Here is a 24499-nt window from a genome sequence, read left to right on the forward strand (position 1 = left end):
ACTGTTACGATCTGTGTATAACTTACTCTGTTCAAGATACTGGGCTACAAAGTTCAATAGACGTCTATTGTCCGCATACAGAGATACGAGTGACAAAGTGCGAGATATTTTCTAAATATATTCTGAAAAATGATTACCAATCTTCTGCAATAAATATTTTTAGCTTGGTAGGTTGTAAAAATAATTTCAGAGACATAAGGTACACAAATGCTCGTTATAGCTAGTATTCTGTATTATTCATATTGATTTATTAATTGTTTTACGAAGCTCATTCAATTTACCGTACAAAGTGTTCCAAATATCTTGTTACCTTCTAAAAAATGGTTACTTCACAGATGATTCGAAATAGCTTTTCCCTTAGCGAAAAACACAGAGCAATCTAAGAGTGAGTACAGCGGACGAATTCTGCTGCAGCCAATGACGCGTTGAGCTTGCCATCCCGCAAAAAAGCATCAGCTATTCTTGATCTCTGATTGGTTCGTGTTTTTTTTTTTAAATTCATTCACGGAGATGTAATTTCGCTGAAAGGAAAAAATAACTTCAGATTATCTTAGGAGTCAGTTTTCTAGCGTGGCGGGAGTTTTGGGACAGCCTGTAGCACATCGCACATTCGCAGAATTGGTTTCTCAAAATCTGTACTTTCTGCCAAATATTTGGAATTACTTTATTTGTGTTCAGTCAAATTATATCGTCTCACTTTTCGCCTAATTTAAAGCCAATATTTTATAATTCAAAAGTAACGAAACAATTGATTATTTCATACACATAGTTCTTCGGTAAAAAAAATGTTTTATACAGAAATTTTGAGCTATTAAACATTCTATCAAACTGTAATCAAACTACAATCCTTTGATTTTGAGAGAACATGAATTTTTAAACTGAAAAGATGTTAAAGCTGACATAAACTCGACCCAACAAAACAAGATCAAAGTGTTATGAAAATTCAATAGAATGACAAATACTTCAACGTTTTCTTCTAAAATACTTCTTTATACATGTTATCTTTTGCAGTATTTTTCATTTCACTATAAATTTCTTAAGCGATAAATTGAAAAAGTGAGAAATTTCATGAAAAATTAGAAAGGAAGTGGAAGAGAAATTATTTAATTAAATTACTAGCGATTATAATTGCTATTACTATTGAGGAAGCCTTAATCATTAAACCTCGGATGGATAACTGTTTCTAAAAATCGCATAAGGCCAAAGCTGGACTATACGTAACTCGTACTACATGTTAATGTACTTTAGAATTAATTTATCGGTGAAAATTACGCATTGTTACACATTAACGAATGACAGTAACGTGTCTCAGTGTTGGCCGTTGGAGTATTAATCATTGATTTCAAAAGGTTATTCAGTTCTCACCGTTCGCAAATTGTTACGTTTATTGATTCAACAAGTACAACTCCGCTTACATTAACTTAAAGTGATTCCAAACTTACGGCCATTAATGTACGTCGTTTGAACTTCGTACTACAGTTTACGAACTAAGGGATGTAATGGATCTAGGGGTCCATTTCTACGTAGGCATCTCGATGCATTATCTACCATTTTACTTCTATTAAAAAACTCAAGGGTACTTTTCAGATTAAAAAATTACGCGACGTTCATAACGTATCGACAAAAAGATTATAAGAAGAATTAAATAGAAAATTCTTTTATCCAGATTTCGCAAAAATCTTTTTACCCAAATTTATACTTTTACAGGTCATATTTAACACGTTCAACCCGGCGCATTTTTTCGGAGTCCGTATGGTTGGGGGTTCGAGATTATGAAACTTATTTTAAAACTACTTATAAAACTTTATTTACGAATTGTGAAATATTTATACAAATAAAATACATGTATATATATGTATAACATATATACATATACAGGGTGGGGCAAATAAACTGTTACAAAGCAATATCTTCATTATCGTCAATGATACGCGAAAATGCTTGAGGAACAAATTGTTTGGTTCGAAGGGGCACATGTGGTGGAAATGGTTTTTTTTTAACGGTCATATTTTTTGAGATTTCAAGGTCATCGATGTTTTTTTTAAATGGAATTATGTATTTTTTTCGATGATATTATTACCGATTTTAAGACGAATCCAGCGACCTATAACACAAGGTAAATTCTAGTCGCGCAAAGTATGAAAATCCGTCTTAAAATCGGTAATAATGTCGTCGAAAAAAATACATAGTTCCATTTGAAAAAACGTCGATGACCTTGAAATCTCAAAAAATATGATCTTTAAAAAAAAACCAAATCCACCACATGTGCCCCTTCGAACCAAACAATTTGTTTCTCAAGCATTTTCGTGTATCATTAACGATAATTGAGATATTGCTTTGTAACACTTTATTTGCCCCACCCTGTATATTCATAATATATATACATGCAAGTATAATACTTTTATTGTTTTAAAGTTAGTTATTCTGTAATTTTTGTTTTTCAAACCATGTGCGGACCAGCGGTGGTTCACGCCGGGTTGAACGTGTTAATGTTCCTTCAAATAAAATTTGTCCTTTTGTAAGGATGTGTTTTCCTTTATTTCAAATCAAATATATTGGTTTGCGAATCAAATCCGTTTTACAACAATAAAATATAATCACAAATAGTTTTTGGAAATTGCTTTCGGGATTGCTGTATAAATACAATAAAAACGATAGGAGTAAGTATTGAATTAGTTTTGAACAAGACAACTGAAGGTTTTCCAAAAATTCGAGTAGTTGTTTTGATTTTTTTTTTAATTAAATAAATAGTTTATTACTCAAAATATCCACCATTTCTCTCTGCACTATTTTCTTCCTTCAAATATTCCTCTTTAAAGAAAGTCATAAAACAATTCCTTGGAATTGGAAAGGGATAAGAAACCTAAAATTTCATATTACACAAATTAATGTTAAATGAATATGTATATAAAATTATCGATAGGCTATTATTAATAGTCTCTTCAATGACTGAACTGTGTCTAAAAGAAGCTCGATAATTTTCTTTTAAATAATAAATTTTAAAGGAATGACATTATTACGGTTTCTGAACGATTCATTATGAAGTCCTTAATCGTTGATCTTTGATATTACAATTTTTGTTTTATTCAATACATTATGATATACATTGATTAGAGTTTTGCTGACAGTTGAGTACACATAAATCCTAAAAATTTTAATAAAATATATTAATTACAAAAATACTTGTCACATTTTTAATATAAACATGTTGAAGGAATTCTTTTTTATTAAAATCATCTGCCGTGTAGGAAAGTTTTAATAAACATGTGCCGTTGTTAATGTGTTAAAGAAGTATTCTAATTTCAGAACAACAAATTTTCATTCCATAAAGATGAATGTGATTTACAAAATAGCGAATTTGATTTGCAAAAAGATGAATTTGCTTTGTAAAAAAGATAAAGTTGATTTGACAAACGGTGAATATGATTTATAACAGAATATATTTGATTTACAAGAGGGCGAATTTGATTTGAAAAAATATGAAATCAATTCAAGAAGGTAAATATAATTTGCCATAGCTCGACGACTATCTTCATTCTGTAACGCGTTGGTTTTAGTCGAAAAACGTCAAGGAAATCACGCATTCTTTTAGACTCTTCGTCCAGAAAGTACTCTCGAGTTGACAGTTGTTTGTGTTACGTCTCCGAGGAGTGCGTTGGTAAATACATTTCGAAAAGTTGATGAGTCAGAATGGATCCAGGCATCGAAAATGCCCGTCTTTCCGAGGGTCAGCTGTTGAACAATGAAACAGAATGGGGCTGAGTTTGACTTGCTATAGTTTAAATATCTTCGGTAGCATCGATTTGTAATTTTTTGGCGCTACTTCACTAAACCTGGGAACATTATTTTATTTTCAGAAAATATGGACTTATTTTCTGCAAATTACTCTCACTCTATTAGATATGGATGTTTAAAATTTCGTTTCCAATACTTTTGTTACCCCTTGCACTACCATTTCTTTTACGGCAATCCTACGTTTTGTTGATAAAAGAATACAATTTTGTTTCATAGATTCTATATTTATTTTATATATATATTTTTGCTGTATCACACATTCATAGTTGCATTTTTCTAGAATTGCATAGGATTTTCAAACCGAAGGCTAGGTTTTTATTTTCAAATGGAACCTGGTATTTTTATTGATATACCGTGTACATAACAAATGTCAAAATTTTGTTTTAAATATTTCTCTCGGAAATGCGTGTATCGATTACGAAACGATTATTGAGTAACATGTATATTTAGTAGATTATGTACGAATCTAATGTGACTCGATATTATAGTGCAAGGGGTTAAAAGCGGATCGGAGTAATCGATAACTCAGCTCCGTTGAGGGATTATTATAAAAGCATTTCCTATTCTTTTCGAAGAAAACTATGGGCATTCGACGACTTTCACCTCTTTCCGAACACCCTGCATAAGTATACGTATATCTGCGACCACGAAACAATGCTCCGTCGGTCACATTTTTGTAAATATGGAATTAGAAGTTAATAAAATCCTTTTTCTTTAGATTTTGCTTTTGATGATATACTTAGTGTACAGGATGATCCGTAATTATGGCAACACCGGGAAATGGGGGGTTCCTGAGGCCATTTCAATAAGCTTTTCCTTTGCCGAAATGCAATCCGCGGCTTTGTTAACGAGTTATTAATGATAAAAGATTGTTGCGCGCGCACGAGGATTCAACCTGCTGATACGCACGCGAGCCAGCTGACTGAAGCCGAGTCGCGACTGCTTTGAACCACGATCAAAGTACGAACAAGGATTTTATGAATTTCCTATTAATTTCAAAAATGTCACAAATATTATTAACATGTTCACGCCGGGGTGCATCACCGGTGGGGCACACGTGTCTGCACCGTGGCGCGGTGTACATTTGCTTATTTGCTTGCATTTCCCAAAATATATACTACAAAATAGGTTTATGTTATTTTATCTGAACATTATGAACATATATTCAATAGTAAAAACATAGAAATTCAATATTATAAACTTAACATAATTATTTAATTTTTGTAAATTTCGGGCGCCGACTCGCAGAAAAAATCGTGAATATCGGCGCCGGCGTCAACGTGTTAATGGAAAACTCACCCATTCAGTTGTAAATGTTGTAATCCATGTATGTAAAACGACACAGATTACACTAACGTTCACTTTCACTGCACTATTATTTCACACTGATCACGAATTATGCCTCTATGTAGGTATTGCACAAACACAAAATATCTTGTACTGTTGCCGCGACGCGTACATTTTGCAAAATGGCAAGGTTGCAGGGATGAAATCTGGAACGAAACTGACCTTGTGCACGAAGGTCTTCACGCAGAAATCTGAGATGTTTTGACGAAAAACAACACTTCCAAACTGCAACACGGTGTAAGGATTTTGAGACGAAAGCAAGAATGGTCGACAGTGAAAGTCATGAAATAGGGAATGAATGAAAAAGATGTTTCGAGTGTTTTGGTGCATCGATATCCTGTGCGGTCGAAAGATCTTTCACAGACAATGAGGGAAAAGACTGTGACGGTCCCGGAAAATTACGGGAACTCCTTCCTACAAAAATTTGGCCACACGCAGGCTGCATGAAACATCTGCTTCGAAACATCTTTTTCATTCATTCCCTATTTTATGACTTTCACTGTCTACCATCCTTGCTTTGGTCTCAAAATCCTTACACCGTGTTGCAGTTTGGAAGTGCTGTTTTTCGTCAGAGCATCTCAGATTTCTGAAACATCTTTTTCATTCATTCCCTATTTTATGACTTTCACTGTCTACCATCCTTGCTTTGGTCTCAAAATCCTTACACCGTGTTGCAGTTTGGAAGTGCTGTTTTTCGTCAGAGCATCTCAGATTTCTGCGTGAAGATCTTCGTGCACATCGTCAGTTTCGTTCCAGATTTCATCCCTGCAACCTTGCCATTTTGCAAAATGTACGCGCCGCAACAACAGTACAAGATATTTTGGGTGTTTGTGCAATACCTACATAGAGGCATAATTCGTGATCAGTGTGAAATAATAGTGTAGTGAAAGTGAACGTTAGTGTAATCTGTGTCGTTTTACATACATGGATTACAACTTCTGGATTACAACATTTACAACTGAATGGGTGAGTTTTTGATTAATAATATTTTTGAAACTTTTGAAATTAATAGGACATTTCTAAAATCCTTGTTCGTTACTTCGAACGCGGCTCAAAGTCGGAGCGCAAACCTCTCCTTCCGTCGCGCCCCGGGAATGAGACAGGCTTCAATCAGCTGGCTCGCATGCGCAGCAGCAGGAAAAATCGTCCGCGCGCAGCTATCTTTTTTCATTAATAACTCGTTAACAAAGCCACGGATTGCATTTCGGCAAAGGGAAAGGTTACTTGAAATGGCCTCAGGAACCCCCCATTTCCCGGTGTTTCCATTATTACGGATTACTATGTATATAGTACTATACTATACTAATACTCACACTTTTGGGATTAAGTATGTAACAGTATTTAAATAAGTAAAAGGCACAGTTTCACGATTTTAAGCATATAGAACAAATTCAATTAAGAATTTTCACTTCCCCTCAATTACATGTTACTAAGCTTTCAATTGGAACAAATGAAAAAATTATTATCCGAACATATAAAGACAAACTACGGGTTCCTTGAAACATCTGGAAATCTGGAACATGAAACAAATATTTTCACGTTGAGGTGTTGTTACAGAAATGTTAAAATGCGTATTCGATGTTTGACAAACTAAGGCACCGTTCCAAGAAACATGTGACCCACGAAGCATTGTCTAGCAGCCACAGATGTATGTCCGACGTGGATGGTAACCAGTTCTTGCGATCAGTATACGCTCGCTTACTGCTACGTTCTGACAGTATAGCTTGAGAGGAAAGCAGCAGCAGCAGCCTACCACGCCGGATTGACTTTTATTCGTCTCTGTTTTCATTTAAATTTTGTCGATCGAGCATTAAACAGTCTTAACGCGTTAACGGCCGTTGTCGCGTTAGCATGATTTCTACTACACATACTCGTTGGTAGTTTCAGTAAATGATAAGTGGAACAGATCTAAATATGTCAAATTCTACACTTCGCTAACAACAAAAACTAGTATCTATAGCTCTCGCAAGGTAAGAACGTACCTTTGTGTTTACATCCCCCCAATTATTAGCTTCCCTACTGCCAAAGATATCGATTTAAAACTAATATATTATAGCTAATATTATAACTATAGTTTTGAAACAAATAGTTTTTGACCAATAGCGATCGTTACTTGCGTTAGTGGGGCAACTAGCAAGAACTGGGATGTAAGCACAAAGGTGCCTTCTTGTTGTGCGAGAACTGTACTAACTTTTTCTTATACATAAATATCTCGAGATATTTTCATACTGTTTACGATAAAAAGCAATAAGGAGCATGATAATGACTGAGGTTTGGCGAGGAAGTTGCGAAAGTTGCATCCATGCCAAAAAGTGTTGACAACAACATAGTTCGAGCCGCCGGCAGAGCCGACGCTTCGGCATTTCTTGTTCCTTCTTTGGGCACGCTATAAATTTCGCATGCATGCCAAAGTTTTATTTATCTTGAAACTGGGCCATGCTCCAATCTTTTCGAAGCCAGGAGTAAGTAAATCTATAGACTAGACAATTTAACGACTTTGTTGCATTGTTAAAGACAGCTTTACTAGCTTCAACGAAGCTGGCTGGCGATAGGCCACATAGGTCTCACAATGAAAATGGCGGCCGTTAAAGTGTTAACACCCAAGCCACACTCTGTGCAATCGATTCCATTCGCCCAAATTCGGACCTCCTGCGTCACGACTGATAAACTAATTTGCTCGCGTGAAAGTTCAACAAAGTGGACGTTGCGAGATCATCCGGCGTGGTGAGGGCAACCTAGCGGATTCCGAAAATTCGCGTTCGGCTAGCGAGGCGGGCTTGGAAGAGCTTGTCCGATCGCCGAGAAACAAACGTTGGAGGTCAAAGAACTCAATTACGTCGAGGATAAGTTTGCAGGGTGTAATAGGCTTTGCGAGAAAGAAGCTCGCAGTGAAAAATCTGCGTATACTTTTGGGAAGAATTAATAATTAAAGGAAATAGAAAGAAATTAATAATAAAATATTCGACTTATATTCACGGTTCCACGGACTGTGTCCGAACAATTCTGCACAGTTTTAATCAGTCGAACGTAGATTTTATAGAAAATATTTTTAATTTGTAGGTCATCGAAATCAAATTGTTTATGGCCTGGTATAGGTGTTGGAATTTTCTTGTTACGACGATTTTTCTTTGACTCGAACGTTTCTTCTTCGATGATTGGATTGTGAATGTTTATGCGAATTCAATGATCAAATTTGTCGAAAGGTTCATCAAATTATTCAATATGTTATTAAAAAAAGATGAAGATCCAGTAGAGTATCGAAGTCGGCTAACGTGGAATAACCAATTGCTGTTCCTTTGGTTTGTTTTGGGGAATAATTAGTTTTGTATTTATCGAATATTAATTTTTTAAATTTTGTATTAAAAAATAAAGTACACAGAAAAATAGAAAATATCTTTGTTTAAACGTAAATAAAATAGGACAATAAAAAATTTGTTTACGCTTTTTTCCACAAATATGAAGTTAATTATGCCTGAAAACTAAAACCATAGGCACAGTAATTTGTCACCCCATTGTGACCCAACTTCACGATCCTTTGTTTCGTGCGTTCATTGTTGCTATAAATGCATAAAATCTGTATCGTTTTGTCGACCGATCTTGTCTATCCTTTCCGAGCGCGCCTCGCGTTTGATGTGTCTGTATTCGATTTGATTCTTAATTAGAGCGCCAGTTTAGTATGAATATTGTATGCAATTGGTATCGTTTGCTTCCGCAGCATTTTTCTAGCGCGGTGCTCCCGTCAGAAAATTAACGATCGACGGCGCAAGAATGTTTTATTACCTATTCGAGTGCGCTTATACAGGTGTCGGGCAACATTCGATCCCTAATTGATTGCTCCACTGTATTAGTGCAACTAAATTGTAAGCCAAGTGGACTGCGGACTTTATGCATCTACGTATCAAACGTACAAAGTACAATGAAAACACGGTTTCCATCTTACGTTCGCGAAAGATCGGCGAATCGTCGCTGATTCCGTCGCCGGAACGTGTTCGAATTAACATAAACATTCACGATCACTTACGCGAGCAATTGTACATGTGTAAGATCCGCAGTTTAATTAACATTCTTCCTGGAAAAAAGCATTTACTAGGCCGTTTGCTTAGATTCGCAATTCCTAACCAGACTTAAGCTGATGTTCTTTCGTTTACGAACGCTCGGTAGACCAGTTAATTAGAGTTTATAATTTGCGTTTTACGAGGAGACCCGGCTCAACTGGTGTCACAGATTTCGTTGAAAATTTTCACCGTTATCGCATAAACGTGGACAAACTCGATCGGGTGTTACCTCTAATGTTTCGAAAAATGACTAATGAGTATTTAATATTAGGATAGATGTCCTAGCTTCGTAGCTAGTGTCGACAAAAATATTGTACTTCCGAGAAATGGGGGGTTTCTGAAGTCATTTGAAGTAACTTTTTCCTTGGCAAAATTGCAACTCACGGCTTTGTTTAAGAGTTATTAACGAAAAACGCTGACCAATGAGAAGCGAGATCAGTTGGTGCAAAGCGAGCAGAACTGGACTTTGTCTGCTTCGTCAGCATTTTTCGTTAATAACTTTTAAACGAAGCCGCAGACTGCATTTTCGCTGTGGAAAAAGTTACTTCAAATGATCTACGGAATCCCTTAATTCTCGGAAGAATTATAATTTCAGGACACCCTGTATATAAAACTTTACTTTTTCTATATGTTTTTAATACGGCGATACGGAAACTGGGGCAGGCACAGAAATTAGGACATCTATCGTACAAGGTAAAACATAAGTTTGAAAGTCAATTTTACCGTTGTATGTATAAAGAAAAGTAAAATCTCATTGTATATTATACAGGGTATCTCAGTTAAAAGAGACATTCAAATATCTCTGTTATTTTTGTAGATACTGAAAAACTTTATTAACTAAAGTTATCCAGGTCGGAGATACCTACAATATGGCAATAATAATTTTGTTTGCAGCTGAAGAATTTTTAAAAATTTCAAGGTCATCTTCATTTTTTAACATCCTGATCGTATATTTTTATGATACATTGATTGATGCAGCTCAACATTTTCTATAAAAATGTACTGACCTATATACGTCGCAAAATTATTAGTTTAACAAGTGTTTCAGTGCGAGCGAAATTTGAGTTACTCTAAATTGAAAGATGCTTTCTGGTTATCGCTCGACTTCACGTTGGGAAATTTATCACAAGTGGATGTTTAGTGAAATCAGTCAAGTTGAAATATAAATTTCTTTAATATAAACGTTGGACAAACGTTTTTCCCGGGGCTCGCGTGAGCGTCGGCGTACCGCGTAGATGGCCAGGTATACCTTTTTACCTGATATAATACATTGTTTCTAACAGCATGGTGTTTGCCGTGGTGTTACGCCGTAACAACAGGTATTTTATCTTTGATTTTATCGATTTCGCTGTGCCCAAAAGTGCATATCATGCATTATGCATATTATACGAATTCAATATTCATAAATGTAATTTCATCAGAAAATAACACTAAATGATGAAAAATGTCGAGTGTTTTGGATTAATGTGTAAAAAATATATGACTTTAATTAAAAAAGTGAATATGATTTTTAAATCTCCGGAAATTCTCCGGTTGTAAACAAATTATTACCACCATATTATAGATCTCCTGATTTCCCGCACAGCTTTTATTAATAAAGTTTTTCAGTATTTTCGAAGCTAATAAGGAAATTTATTATTATTTCGAAGCTAATAAGTAAATGATTTTAATTGAAGTTTTGATTAAAAGTTTTAGTTGAATAATACGGTAGCCACAAAGGGAAGCTTATTCTTTCGTTTTCCTGGAACAAAACAGTTTGTGAGGGAAAATCCAATACGATTTGTCCGCGTACTAACCTATAACTTTAACATTTGAAAATTCCATCTCAATCTGGCAAAGGAAACTCCTCGAATACTATGCTGACTTTCTAATAGTCGTTCGACAGGTAGAGATACTCGTGTAATGTTAATCTCTTATTTTAATGGCCAATGGTTATAAAATTTGCATAAGACGCTCATTCGTAAACATGACTTCGTGCTTTCATTAATCCTCTTGCGTCGAGTCTTGTGCACCATTCGTGTCAAGTTGCGTTTAAACTCGGCAATATTATTGACAGAAGTAAGTACAACCAGCAAAATTTACAATTCACTTATCTTTTTTATTATTCGATTTTTTAATTTTAACTCAAATTATTTTGCGCGATTTAAAATATAATTAAATTCTGTGTTTTCTTAATTTAGCAACTATTAATCTGACAAGTACCCGAACAATGCGCAAGGATCAAGTAACGCAAAATCATTTTTCTTCAGCGTTTCGTACGATATTAATCATTGGTCTTAAAAAGGGAATGTAGATCGACAGCAGTGGCTGAAGATTTTCTAAAGAGTAATAGTGCGTCGGCCTGGATAAGAAGCACGTTCGCAGCTTTACTAGTCTGCTGCAGAGACTTGACCCAGTCGATTGGGTGCCCAGCCAATGCTTGTCACGCACCGATGGCCTCGTGATCAATCACCGAAAATCACTGCTCCAGTACTTTCTCGCACCAAGAAAAGAAAAATCCCGAGGAAATTCATTTCCTGGTTACCTCACTTCTGGGTCGTGCATGTTCTCCTTTCGAGTGGATTAAGAATCCTTCCTATCAAGTCGCTGGAAAGTAGGATCGTTTCTGGAAAATTACAGGAAATTAAATGACATAGTTCCAAACATTTTTAATCAATATGTTTAAATACGTTTCAAGTTTCAATATTATAAGCTGACTTTGGTTATTACTGTACTTAATTTACTTGATGCTTATAATAAATTACATGACTCTGTAATAAATTGTTGATAGTTAAAAAACCATAGATTCCCAAAACGGATAAGATTGTCCATCTTCAATCGTAATATTGCAATGAACCACTTCTTTTTTAAACATTTTTAAGTGTAAAATTATTCCTATTTATTGATGTTTATATGAACGTGCTGGCAGTCTTGTTCTGCTTTCAGTTTCGAATAATTTTGAGAAGAATTTTTAATCCTAACAACATTGAATACAATATACCACAAAAATTGATCTACAGGATGTTGTAGAAATTAGTTTCCAAGATATTTTGTGCTCTTCTACTAGTTATATAGAAAAATAGAAGTTAATCAATTTTTAATGGATAGTTAATTGATAACCAAAATTTTGAGGAAAATATTACTTTGATCAAAACTTAAGGTCATTATCAGTCACATTTACTAGAGCAAAAGTGATGATAATTATTAATCGAAGTAAAACTTTTTTCGAAATTCTTGACGTCAAAATTTATAGTTGATTAAAATCCAAGGAAAAATGCTTAAAAAAATTGTACGCACTAAAAATTGCAGCATAACATTGAATCATCGATACGGGATGTCCCAGCTAAACAAAACCAACTTAAATATCTTCATTGCTTGTAATGTTATGAAACGTGTTGCTAACAAAATATAAATGGTTCCCAAAGTGAAATATTGTGGTCAGTGAAATTTATTATTCTTTTTCTAAGATCAACATTATTTTTAAGGCTGGAACATTCTTTTTTTGTGCATCTAGCAACGAGCTGTAAATTACGTTTGAATATATTCGCATATTGACATTCAAACGACCTGGAACGTTAGTAGACGAAATTAAATGTTTTAAATGCTACTAACAAGAGTTGAATGGTCACACCGTTGTCTTATAACTTCGCCCTCTAATGTTTACGGTTATTTGATGGTCATTGTTATCCAAGCTCATTCAAATCTACTTCTAACCATCTATATGATGCATTAGAAAAAAAATGAAACGTTCCCCATATAAGTAATAATAATAATCTAGATAAAAACTAAAGTAAAGTAAACAACAAATTTTACTTACATGACATTACTCTTTGAAAATCAATTGAATTGTGCTAAAAGTATACTTTTACATAAAGTTACAAATAATCGAGTATTATACTGTTTGCTTTTCCTGTAACCAGTTTGCAAAAACGATCTGTTTTTGTGTGATACGATCGAATTTTTAATTCCTAAGTATAGGGTGTCACAGAGTTATATATAATTTTAATTTATATATTAAAATTTTTAATATTCATATATATATATATGTATACATATTAAATTATCGTTGATAATACTGAAAAGTGTTTAAAATAGAAGTTTAGAGGGTGCATAATTGCAATAGAAGGTTCAGAGGGCACATAATCTGATGTTAGAAAAATTTTTGTAAGTAACTGTGTAAAAATGAGATAAATTAAATTTGTCTATAATGATGGATAAATAGGCTAACCTGTATTTCGAGATCATCACAACGGACACTACACTATCAGTTTTTGGGCGTTGACATAAATAACTTGTCACAAAATTAGCCTGGATCTTGAAGGATCAAGTCTTAAGTTGAAAAATGCTCTCTTTACTGCATTGTATTCCACTCATTACAGGGATCAACTTTGTAAACATTCCCATTTCTATAAATATCTGCTAGCAAGTAATAAGTTTATGTAAGTAAAAGTAATTTCGATATTTGACTTTGAATTTTCAATATTATGCAAAAAGTTTCTTTCGTCAATATCCTTCAAACCGAGGGTCTATCTACGATCCTGTTACTAATCGAGACCATTACAACGTGATTCCGCAGCCTCGGTTTGGTGGATATTGACGTAGTAACTTRACGTATAATCGTCTGTGGTCTTGAAAATTAAAAATTAAGCATCGGAATTTATTTATTTGCATAAATCATGTTATTTATTGGCAGATATTTACTGAAAATGAACGGATGAATGGAATACAATGCAGTAAGAAAAGCATGTTTCGATTTTTGAGCATCTGCGGGGACAACTATTATCTATAGGACAGTCTATACGTAAAATCTCCCCTCTACCACTTGTCACGTAATCTACAGGGAGCAGCATTCCATCACTGGTCTCAACATGTAGTCTTGTGACACTCTGTACTCAATCCAGCGAGGACCAGCATTCAGCAGAGTCTTATTAGAAAGTCAGCACAACATTGGGGAGCTCTCCTATCGAGACACCAGTTTAACAATCTCCTAGATGGCCCCGCTCTCTTCCTTATCCCCCTAACGACCAGCCTACCACGCCGGACCAGACCGAGGCACTATTCCCATTACTCGATTCTCGCCACCCTATCACCAATATTACCACTCATCGAACCATTGCTGCATGCGTCTGTCACTATCTATCTATCTATCTATCTATCTATCTATCTATCTATCTATCTATCTATCCATTTTTCTATTTCTCTTTATTTCTTTCCACCTCCGTCTCCATTGGAGTACACCGTTCGACACATCGAGCGCGGAACTTCGAGCGAGTCATCGTGAATCCCTTGCGTCATGGTTGACGGTTCCAGGCGATTCTAAAAGAAAGAACCGGATGGGGAAACTGTTTACAGGTCACAATATGTCAGGGGTGGATGGTAACAGCACCGAGGGGGAGTCCGTGTGCGGCCGTGGCCCAGCCCAGACCGGGCCCGGCTGTTATCGTAACTATGAGCATTACAGTGTCTCGAGGCATCGACGCAGCGCCTCATCATGCTTCCCGAACATGCCTAACGAGCTGCCGCCGAACACCCCGGACAGCCCTAACCGCCGACTCCTGGACTTCGCGCAGAGCGTGCCCGGCACCCAGAACGACGACTACTTCCAAGACGAGGTGCCGGCTCAGCACGTCAACCAAGGCAATACCACACCTAGCGTAAGTCTCGTCGTGAGATACCTCTCTCTACTATTGTATACGACTGGTTGCTGTATCGTATTCTTGTGTTTCAATCACCTGCCCTCCAACCCCTCTTTGGTACAACACCCTCTCTTTCCATCACCCTGTTGCTACCCGTGACCCCCGTACTGTTATATCGGCACCCTTTCGAACTGCTACGTTTGTGTACGTTTTGCAAGGCGACCACCGACCTTGTCGGCGAATGAACAATGGTACCATTCGATTTGTCATGATCGAAATCTCCTTGAGCGGACGGGGAGTGCAGCGGGATAGGCTGCTCGAATCGACCAGAGCGGGTCTTTCTTCAATCATATTTGGTTTTATGATGGTTCTTATACGTTCATCGTTACCATTTATTGTACTCGGATATGGGGAAAGTTGGACAAAAGAAAAATTACAGGCTTTCCACTAAAAATTAATCGTTTCGTGAATCATATTTACCGTTTGGTATCAAGATTAAACCTTTTAGTGATTTTATTCGTCCTATAAATCGGATTTACTTTTTCGTAATTAATATTTAATCCATTTGCACGGCAAAATTGGTTGTATTTCATTGAATCCTTTAACTCAGTATGGATTTTATTGCAAATAATTATAAATAAGTGAATTTCATTTTGCAAGAAGATGAATATGATCTACGAAAGAGTTCATTTTATGTGCGAAGAGACGAATATGATCTACAAAAGAATTGATTTTTATTGTAAAACCTGTGTTTACTTTTTCGAATTTTGGATAATTCAATTTTAGATATTTCAGTACTATTTTTGGTCGAATTACGAAATTAAATGGAAAATGTAATATGGTTCCTGTGGTTCTTATAACGAATAATATGTTAATTGTTTCGAGTTCTTAAAAACTGCGAACATTAGAGTAGGTCTGATTTGGATCTGAGCTAAGTCTAGTTATGTCATTTGGATGTTTAAGAACCGTCTTATGATACTGTAATAATTAATGGCTATATCTTAATCATAAAGGGTATTGTACATGGTGTTTGAAAATTGTTCTTAATTCAGACTTGATCTACGTCTAACCCAGACCTGGTATAAACCTAATCCAGATCACGATGTGTCAGATTATCTTATTTTGAGATTCTAACGTTTCAGTGTCCATTAACAGAATTCGAAATTTCTAGTAAAGTATAATAAAAAGAAGAGTACTTTTCCAATTTACCTTTAGGTTCCATTGTTTGATTAATGAAATAAAGCAATTTAACCAAAACATGACAATGAAATAGCCAAAATTGAGAAAAACCATTAAAGTAAATAATCACTGATAAAAATGAAAAAATGTTTCTGTTTCCTATATCGAATATAATTACTAGACTATGAATGTTTATAGAAAATAAAAGTTGTCTGCATCGACGGCAAAATGTAGGGGCTTGAAACAATTTATTTCCTTTTTCGATAATTTAAATGAGTTGAACATAATATAAATAGTATCTTTACATATGCGGTTTTCTTACATTCTTAATATTTATCAAAAGATGAAGGTGAAATTTGGTTTCCTAAATGAAATGCTAAATGTTTTTAGTTTCGTCATGAATGCAGCTATGAAGTTGAACCTAAATATTTGATAAAGTGTGAGCATCATGGTCCGAAGAATTCAGATATAAAAGAAATAAATCGACTATTTCTGAATGTTATATACTTGATAGTAAGTTGGATTGATGAAGTCATATATCATGTTCCATTAGCAAGAATATATTTGGGCACTTTGCCGATTACGCTGGTGATGCTTTTAGCTAATATTGTTCTGGATATGGATTAATTTTTGCCTACAAATCATTCAAATCTTTCGATGACATAGTATATGTATACACGGTGTCCTAGTTTTTAAGCTTCAAACTTTGTCAGTGTATCCTATGGCACAGAGTAAGAAAAAAATGTTATGTAAACATAGGTCATATAGAGCTTTGTTAAGAAGTTATAACAAAAATTCAAAAGAGGAATACTAATCAACTTGCTGTTACTTAGATCAACAAGTTAGTAAGTATAACATAATATTATAGGAAATATTGAATTATTTTCTTTTAAATTTTACATTATCTGACTTTGATGGTAACACTATGTGTGTCACGTGTTTGGACTCGTAGGGTAATCGCTTCTACAACAAGGAAAACAAATATTCAGTTTTTCATTTGAAAAAGTTGTTACACAATGGTTACAATTTTTGTTGTTAAAAGCAGTCCAAATTTTTCGCTTGAACCTGTACCTATTGTTTATTATTTTCGAAAAATGGCACTACATAAAGTTAATTATTTATTGTGGAGTATTTGAGTAAATAACATTTAATTACATTTTTAGTATAAGGCAAGGAAAAAATTATTTAAAGATCTTTAAGAAACAACTATTACTGCGATCAATTTCAATAATTATAATACAATACTTGCAATACGTTACATTTTGCTCGTACGTGTTACCGTTAATAATGTTTATTTAAAACGTAAAATAATACTGATTAATGAAAATATGTGAAATAATACTGAAGAAATACAATTTTAGAATTTTATATTTTACGCGTTTGCGACTACGTGAATCATTGATAAAGACACTTGTGTTCAAAGTTATTAAATTTGAAGAGATCAGTTCCAATTTTTACAAAGAATTGAAAAAAGTCATGTTGATATTTTCGTACTGCTAGCATCAAGTTCTTGTTTCTCAATATCAAATACGACGATAGATTTTAAATTCAATTTGGCAAATATTTGGTAAGATTTCCTCGAAATCCTGTAAAATAATAATAAACATGATAGAGTTATGCACGAAATGGTTTCGAAAAACTATCAAAATGCGTTTCGCCCAAAATTTACTTTCCACGAAAGACGTGTTCGAAAAGTATTAGCAACGCATGGTAAAGATTGGTTGTGAATACTAATGTCGACGAATTTTCAAATCACGACGTTCTCGAAAACTAGTTTTGAACGAAACAATTTTGTTTTACGCTCTTCATATGTTTTTTAATGAGGTATCTCTCGGTGGCCTTTTGCATCATACTTTCCACCTCGCTCTATAGTCTCGTTAAGTTTTTAACCAAGTCTTGTGACTGAATGGATCACCTGCCTCTTGGTTTCGTACCTGACCTGCCGCAGGGAGATTTCGTATAAAAATCGTTGCACGATTTTAGGACCGACGTGTCTTCAAAAAGACGTTCTTGGTATTCGCACGTGGCTATTAGAAGCAAGACCACCAGAACACTGTTGCGGTCGCATTGGATGCAAAAACCAGTAGTAACGCCTGACTGTGGTCAGACCTTGACGGAACCGTGTCCGCATTCGAGCATAATCGTTTCGATCACTGGACTGCGGATATTCGAATAAATTCTAACCACATTTATTATAATTTCTCGATATCATTTAATCGAAGAAATAAACGTTCAGTTATCCAATTTATAAAAGAGTCTGCACACGATTAAATTCGCAGTCTAGTGATTGCTGTATTTTGTTCCGATGATTTGGTAGGAAGCACAGTTCTTAGACTGGCCGTAGTAACACAGAAACATTATTTCTGTTATATTATTTATCATACATAATTTTTTAGGCCGTACGCCTAACTGATATTTAAGTTGAACATTTGAAGCATCGACGAACTGGTAATTCAATTCGAAGAACAGTGAAATAAATACGTAGATAATATAATTAGTTCCATTTTTGATAAACATCTTTCTAAACAGATCACATCTTACAAAGGAAATATTGTAGAACTTTATTTCACATTTTCTACTTATTCTTTCGCATACATTCACAGTCGCACTAACATGTTTGTTTCAAAAATATTCTGCAGCGCCTGTGACCAGAGTTTTTACGAGATACTTTGCAATCGAATCTATCTGTAGCAATTGTTTTGAGAATTGTCCAGTGACTCGACCATCTGTTCGCATACTTTGAATTCAACTTGAAAACATTCTGTCTATTATATATCTCGTCTGTTATCGAACGATTATTTCACATTTACTTCTACGCCAATAAACGGAAATAAACAATAATCTGCGCGATCCATTGCAACGTGCACAAAAAACGTTGCATTTCGTGAACAGATTTGCGAGTCGTTGTACCCTGCTCGATTAATATTTATTTAATTTATTCGTGTCTCTGAGCGTTCAGATTTAATTGCCACACGTATATTTGTTTGAAATTGATAACAGTGCTTCGTATTCGATGGATTGTCCACTCGATGGAATCGTGCATCCAATGCTATCGTGTCTGTTTGGTGTCGATGTAAACGTGTTGATGTCGAATAGCCTCGATTCTGTTGTACACCAGCGTGTTTGTGGGAATCATGCAGAATGACACGATGTACCCGAGCACGCCTAGTGTGTACAGTGTTACGTTTCTTTCTGACCCCGTTTCGTTGTCTTTGGACTGCGAGTGTTTACGCGAAATTCGAGTTTTCTTCAACAGGAGTTTCGTTGCATTGAAAACGAAATAATGGCGAGACCCAAGTCCCATGATTGACTTCGATCGATATTCACCGTTAGATTTTGTTTCGTGAACAACACAAAAATTCGTGTATAAAACTCGCAGCCCATTTGTTCTACAGAAGGAATGCACGCCGAACATGTCACGCGAACCCCTTTATTCAACGCTATCTGTTTCTAAAATTATTCTACGCCACTTTCAATTGCATTCCAATCTTTTCACGTCGACGACATAGTTCGACCGATTTCAATAGATCGAATTCTAATCGGATAAAATATTTTCAAAACAAATACTACAAATAAACTGAAACGAAAACGGGGACAGAGAACTTCGAGATCAACATCTCTCGCTTTTATGAAGTTTTCCGCGCGAGCCCTGTTTTCTTTGTCGTGCTGCCAAGGCGGGGGTAGCTTTCAATTGGAAAAGTTTGCGGATTCGATCAAAACGCAGAATAAATCACAGACTTCCAGTTCCTGACGATTGTAACAACAAAAATATATCTGCTTGGCGTGCAAAAACTTCTTGTCCGTGAGTGTCGTCTGCTTGTTTTTGTCAAGTATATATGGTGTCAAGTATATATGTATATATATATAGTTATGGTTACCTCCAGGAAATGTGGAGTTCTTAGGGTCATTTGAAGTAACTTTTTCCTTAGCGAAAATGCAATCCGCGGCTTTGTTTTCAAGTTATTAAAGAGAAACACTAACCAATGGGGGGCGAGATCAGCCAGCGCGAGGCGGCTGAACCAACGAGAGGTCGAAGGCCAGCTTCACTCATTGGCTCGATAGCCTAGCGTTTGCTGACCTGGCCACTCATTGGTCAGTGTTCTTTGTTAATAATTTATAGCTAAAGCCGTCGATTGCATTTTGGCTAAAAAAGAAGTCACTTCAAATGACTTCAGGAACCCCTTATTTCTCGGAAGTAACAATTTTGGGACACCTTGTATACTAATGATCGATCGAGTGGTATCTCGTCGTGTTGTTCGCGACTTTTTCTACGTATCAGCAAAATGGTTTCCAGCGACCCCGAATTTCGATCTGACACAAGCGCGAAACGAGTCGATATATTTCTCAGGACTGTTCCCCTTTTTTACATCGAGCATCCGCGACCGTTTTCGTTGTTCTTTTTTTTCATTCAACGATCTCTTTGTTTCTATTCCCATTGATTTTCTATTGATTTCTCTGTGGAAATATTTACTCGATATAACGAGACATCGAGGACGTACGATCTATGCAACAATACACGGAGCTAGGTTCAATAGTATTCGTGCAACTAAATATCGCGGAACCGTGAATTGTTACAGATACTTGAATAATTACCGATTGTGTCAAGAAATAATTCACTGTTCTGTGTCTTATACATTTTATGTTCTTACGTTTTGCATTACCCGTTAAATACAAGACGAAACGAACGACAAATATTGTTACTTTCCAAGAATTTATTTACAAGAGAATGTAAGGGAACATTTATGGGCACGTTCATCTGTGCTCGCGTGGCAAAACGCTATTAGTTACATATTCTAATAATGCAGAATGCATTTGTTGAAGAAATTAGTGTTTATCTGAGTACCTTTTTCAAAATAATAATATTCGATTTAATAACGTTAAATCATAATGTCCCAAATGGAAGTAGCAAATGTGTAACTCGAACGTTTTGCTTTACACGATGACGAATGCTACCTTTAGCAAAAAGAATTTTATCGAACAAACTAAACGATTGTGCTCGACATTATTCGAGTGCTGATTGTAGGAAATATTGCCAATAGCATTGTAAAATATGTATGGAAAAGAAACTGGAGAAACTCGATTGGACCAGAGTTCTATTAAAGTTTTAATATTTTAACACTTTTTGACATTTTATATAAGTTTCGATGTTTATTTTCACGGTATAATAATTACATTAACCCCTTGGGTACATTTGACGTCTGAGAGACGTCATTCACTTGTTTTTCCTAGGAGCGGATGACCTGTCTAAAAAGTTTATTTTTGTTTTACAATTCTAATTACTTGAAGAAGTTTTAATACTACATATGTCCCCAATATTTTAGAAATAAATAAATTCTTACGTAAAATGCACTGCTTTTACACACTACTCCAAGCAACCAACAATTATATCCGTTTCACATGCAAATATTTTCTCAAATAAATCCGTACCCAAGGGGTTAAACTGAAGTAGCAGACTGTATTATGTTCATTTAGTATTATGAATTTTATTTGGTTTCCATTTTTTCAAATTCCTTTGCAGCAAGCACACATTTATAAACTTTTGACGGTTTAATAATATGCTTTAACAAACTTTAACTCTTTTGCATTTTGAAATTAGTAGGCTCAATTTTTGGAAAATTCAGTTTGGAAATAATATTGAATTCTAAGCATTTCTCTGCTGTAATATATTATAATATTATAAGCATTTGTATAACTTTTACGATATTATACAATTTAAATATTCTTTTGTAGTATAATAACATTTTAATATTGTCTTATAATACTATACATATTTAAATATCGTCTTATAATACTATACACATTTAAACATCACTTTATAATACTACAAATATTTAAATATGTTCAAAAATTGTTGTGGAACATGTTCCAATTTATTTTGAAAATTAAATGTCTCGAGCAAAATCTTAGCAGAGGTACAATATGCGATGAGATGAACCCTGAAAATGTATATATTTTTACCCGGTAACCATAATTTTCAAAATAAATCATAAAATGTCCAACAAATTCATTTTAAAAAATATATGTTTTTAATTATAATTTTACAAAAAGATGTAATATAACATGTGGAGAAATTTCAACTATTATTTAACGTTCCGAAACTTCTGTTTGAGACTACGTGATATTCAAGATTGAAGTCTTTCTCTTTAAAATTGAACTAAAACTTAAGTGTAATAGAGAAAAATAACTTTGAAATTAACTTTCAGAGCTCCAAAATCTATATAAATCGAAACGCATAATCGGCATTGGGCTCTATAGTCGATAATACTATTATTCAAATTGAAACTGATTCGAATACAACACAAATTGTGGCAACGATTATGTCAACTGGTTTGTTCGGATAGTTTTTGCAAAAGGTAGTGCACACCTTGCTCCGTACGGTGTATATAGATCGACAGAAATGGTTTCTCCAGTGCAACACGAAATTCTCTTTGGTACTGATGCATCTGTACCTAACAGTGTCTAGCTGGTCCAACACAACGATTCGATAACTAACACGAGATCGATCTAATCGATGAAAGAGGCATATCAATAATCGAGTGAAAATCCAAAGAATCTTCCTACAGCAGTTTCCGTTTGTTATTTTGCATTAGGAAAGTTTCCGTAAACGCGTAATCGCGTTTCTCGCGATCTTTCGCCGAGAATCGTTGAGCGACGCGGCGCTATCGGGTACAGATGCGTTCGAATAAAGGTTTGCGCAACGTTTCGACCTTGTGTTCACTTGGTCGCGAGTTTCCGTTCTTTTTAACGAGTTATAGATCTCTGTATACACGCGGTTCAGTTCCTCGTTTACGCGTGAACGATCCGCGGAGCCCGACAGAACAACATTGACAAGTTCCGTGGCACACAATGATTAACTTTCTCTTCTAGCAAAATATTCAAAGTTGATTGAGAGATCAGAATTAATTGAAATTCAAACTATTAAGTTTCACGGGATAAAAATTCGCCTCCAATTGTTTCCGCATCGTTTAAATCAACGAAAGAGCTTGTTGCGCAATCGGGTTTTACTCGAGTTAATTGTCTTCGATCACGTGCTATGAAACGTGTTGAACGATTCTCATCGCGGACCTACTCTTGTCACTTGCCCACGCTATTGGATCTCTTCAGGACGGGGTATTTATTTAACCCGGCGACTTCCGATTCCACGTATATTACTTTCCGATTGACAAAGTGTTTTAAATCTCTTTCATCGAGATTTTTATCAAAACGTTTTCTTCCAATGTTTACGACACTTATTACCGCATTGAGAAACATTATAATTATATGATGAGACCGTAATGAGATACAAGCAAAATGATTATTTCGTATCATGTAGTAGACAATACTATATTATCTTAATTGAAAGTAGAGGAATTCCGTTTTTAAAAACAAATTATATCACCTTATATAGGGACGAGTCATGATTGCAAATAAAATTTTGTTAAATCTTAGATAATATCAGATATTATGGCACATTGATTGCTAATGTAATATAATCTAGTACAATTAGTAGAACACGGTCGTATAATGTACGCTGTGTACTAATGTACACTAATCGACAAAATTTTAAATAGCTTGAAAATTAAATTTATCAGAACTTGATATTGCCATCATATAAAATAGTGTTGAGAAAGAAACGGAATACTTTGCTTCTATTTAGTAGACACATTCAACTCAGACAAAAATAATCAAAATTCCAATTCTATAAAATTACACTATTTTTGAAAACAGTATACTGTATGATATAATTAAGTGAAATTATTCAAAATACTGTTTAATTCCAGGAATAGGTAAATTCTCTTTTCATTTTGATGTTTTTTAAGACAATATAAGAGACCTTTATTTAACCACTTCGGTACGAGCGTCGACTATAGTCGACGGCCACAGATGAACACGCACAGCCGAGTGTCGACTATAGTCGACGGACGTGATATGAACTCACACGGCCGAGCATCGACTATAGTCGACTATAGTCGACTGCCAAGAACTTTTGCCTTATCTCTACAATTGCAGTGTTTACGTCCAGAAATACACATAAATAAGCTTTTCTCGTCAAAGATCTGTAAAAGAGCAAAACGGATTCACTGTCGATGCACGAAGTAGCATGCGAATGGTGAGTGCCGGCTGTGGGCACAATTTCGTGGCCGATGCACGCCGTACCGAAGTGGTTAATATTTTATGTAATTTTGGACCAAGCGTATTCTAGAAATCGTTCCATGAATATTATTTGTTACTCGACGAAAATCGGGAGGCGAAGCCTTCGAGTTCCTCACGTTTCATGCCGGTTAATTCCGAGTCTATGTCTAAGCAAAACCTATTAAAGTAGTTTAAATATTGTAAGAAATTTCTCGTATTATTCCTCCTCATGGAAGTATTGATTAAGAATAAATGACATTGTTTAATAACTTGATCGCTTCAGATATTTCACTTTTTTCTAATAATGTGAAGACACGTCAAGGCAAAATATTATTTATTTCGAAGGAGATAATGTTACACAGGTGATTTGTCGTAATAATAAAACTATCAACTAAT

General features: G+C 35.1%; 1 protein-coding gene across 1 annotated transcript in view; it reads left to right on the forward strand.

Annotated features, from left to right (window-relative positions):
- The window catches only part of Shab (Shaker cognate b), a 145129-nt gene that overhangs the window by 47947 nt on the left and 72683 nt on the right, over nucleotides 1-24499 (forward strand). The window contains exon 4 of the mRNA XM_078184436.1: nucleotides 14529-14830. Within this exon, the coding sequence (XP_078040562.1) occupies nucleotides 14529-14830 (302 nt within the window). The remainder of the gene's footprint in view (nucleotides 1-14528; nucleotides 14831-24499) is intronic.

This window comes from Augochlora pura, chromosome 6 (genome assembly GCF_028453695.1).
Source record: "Augochlora pura isolate Apur16 chromosome 6, APUR_v2.2.1, whole genome shotgun sequence".
NCBI lineage: Eukaryota > Metazoa > Arthropoda > Insecta > Hymenoptera > Halictidae > Augochlora > Augochlora pura.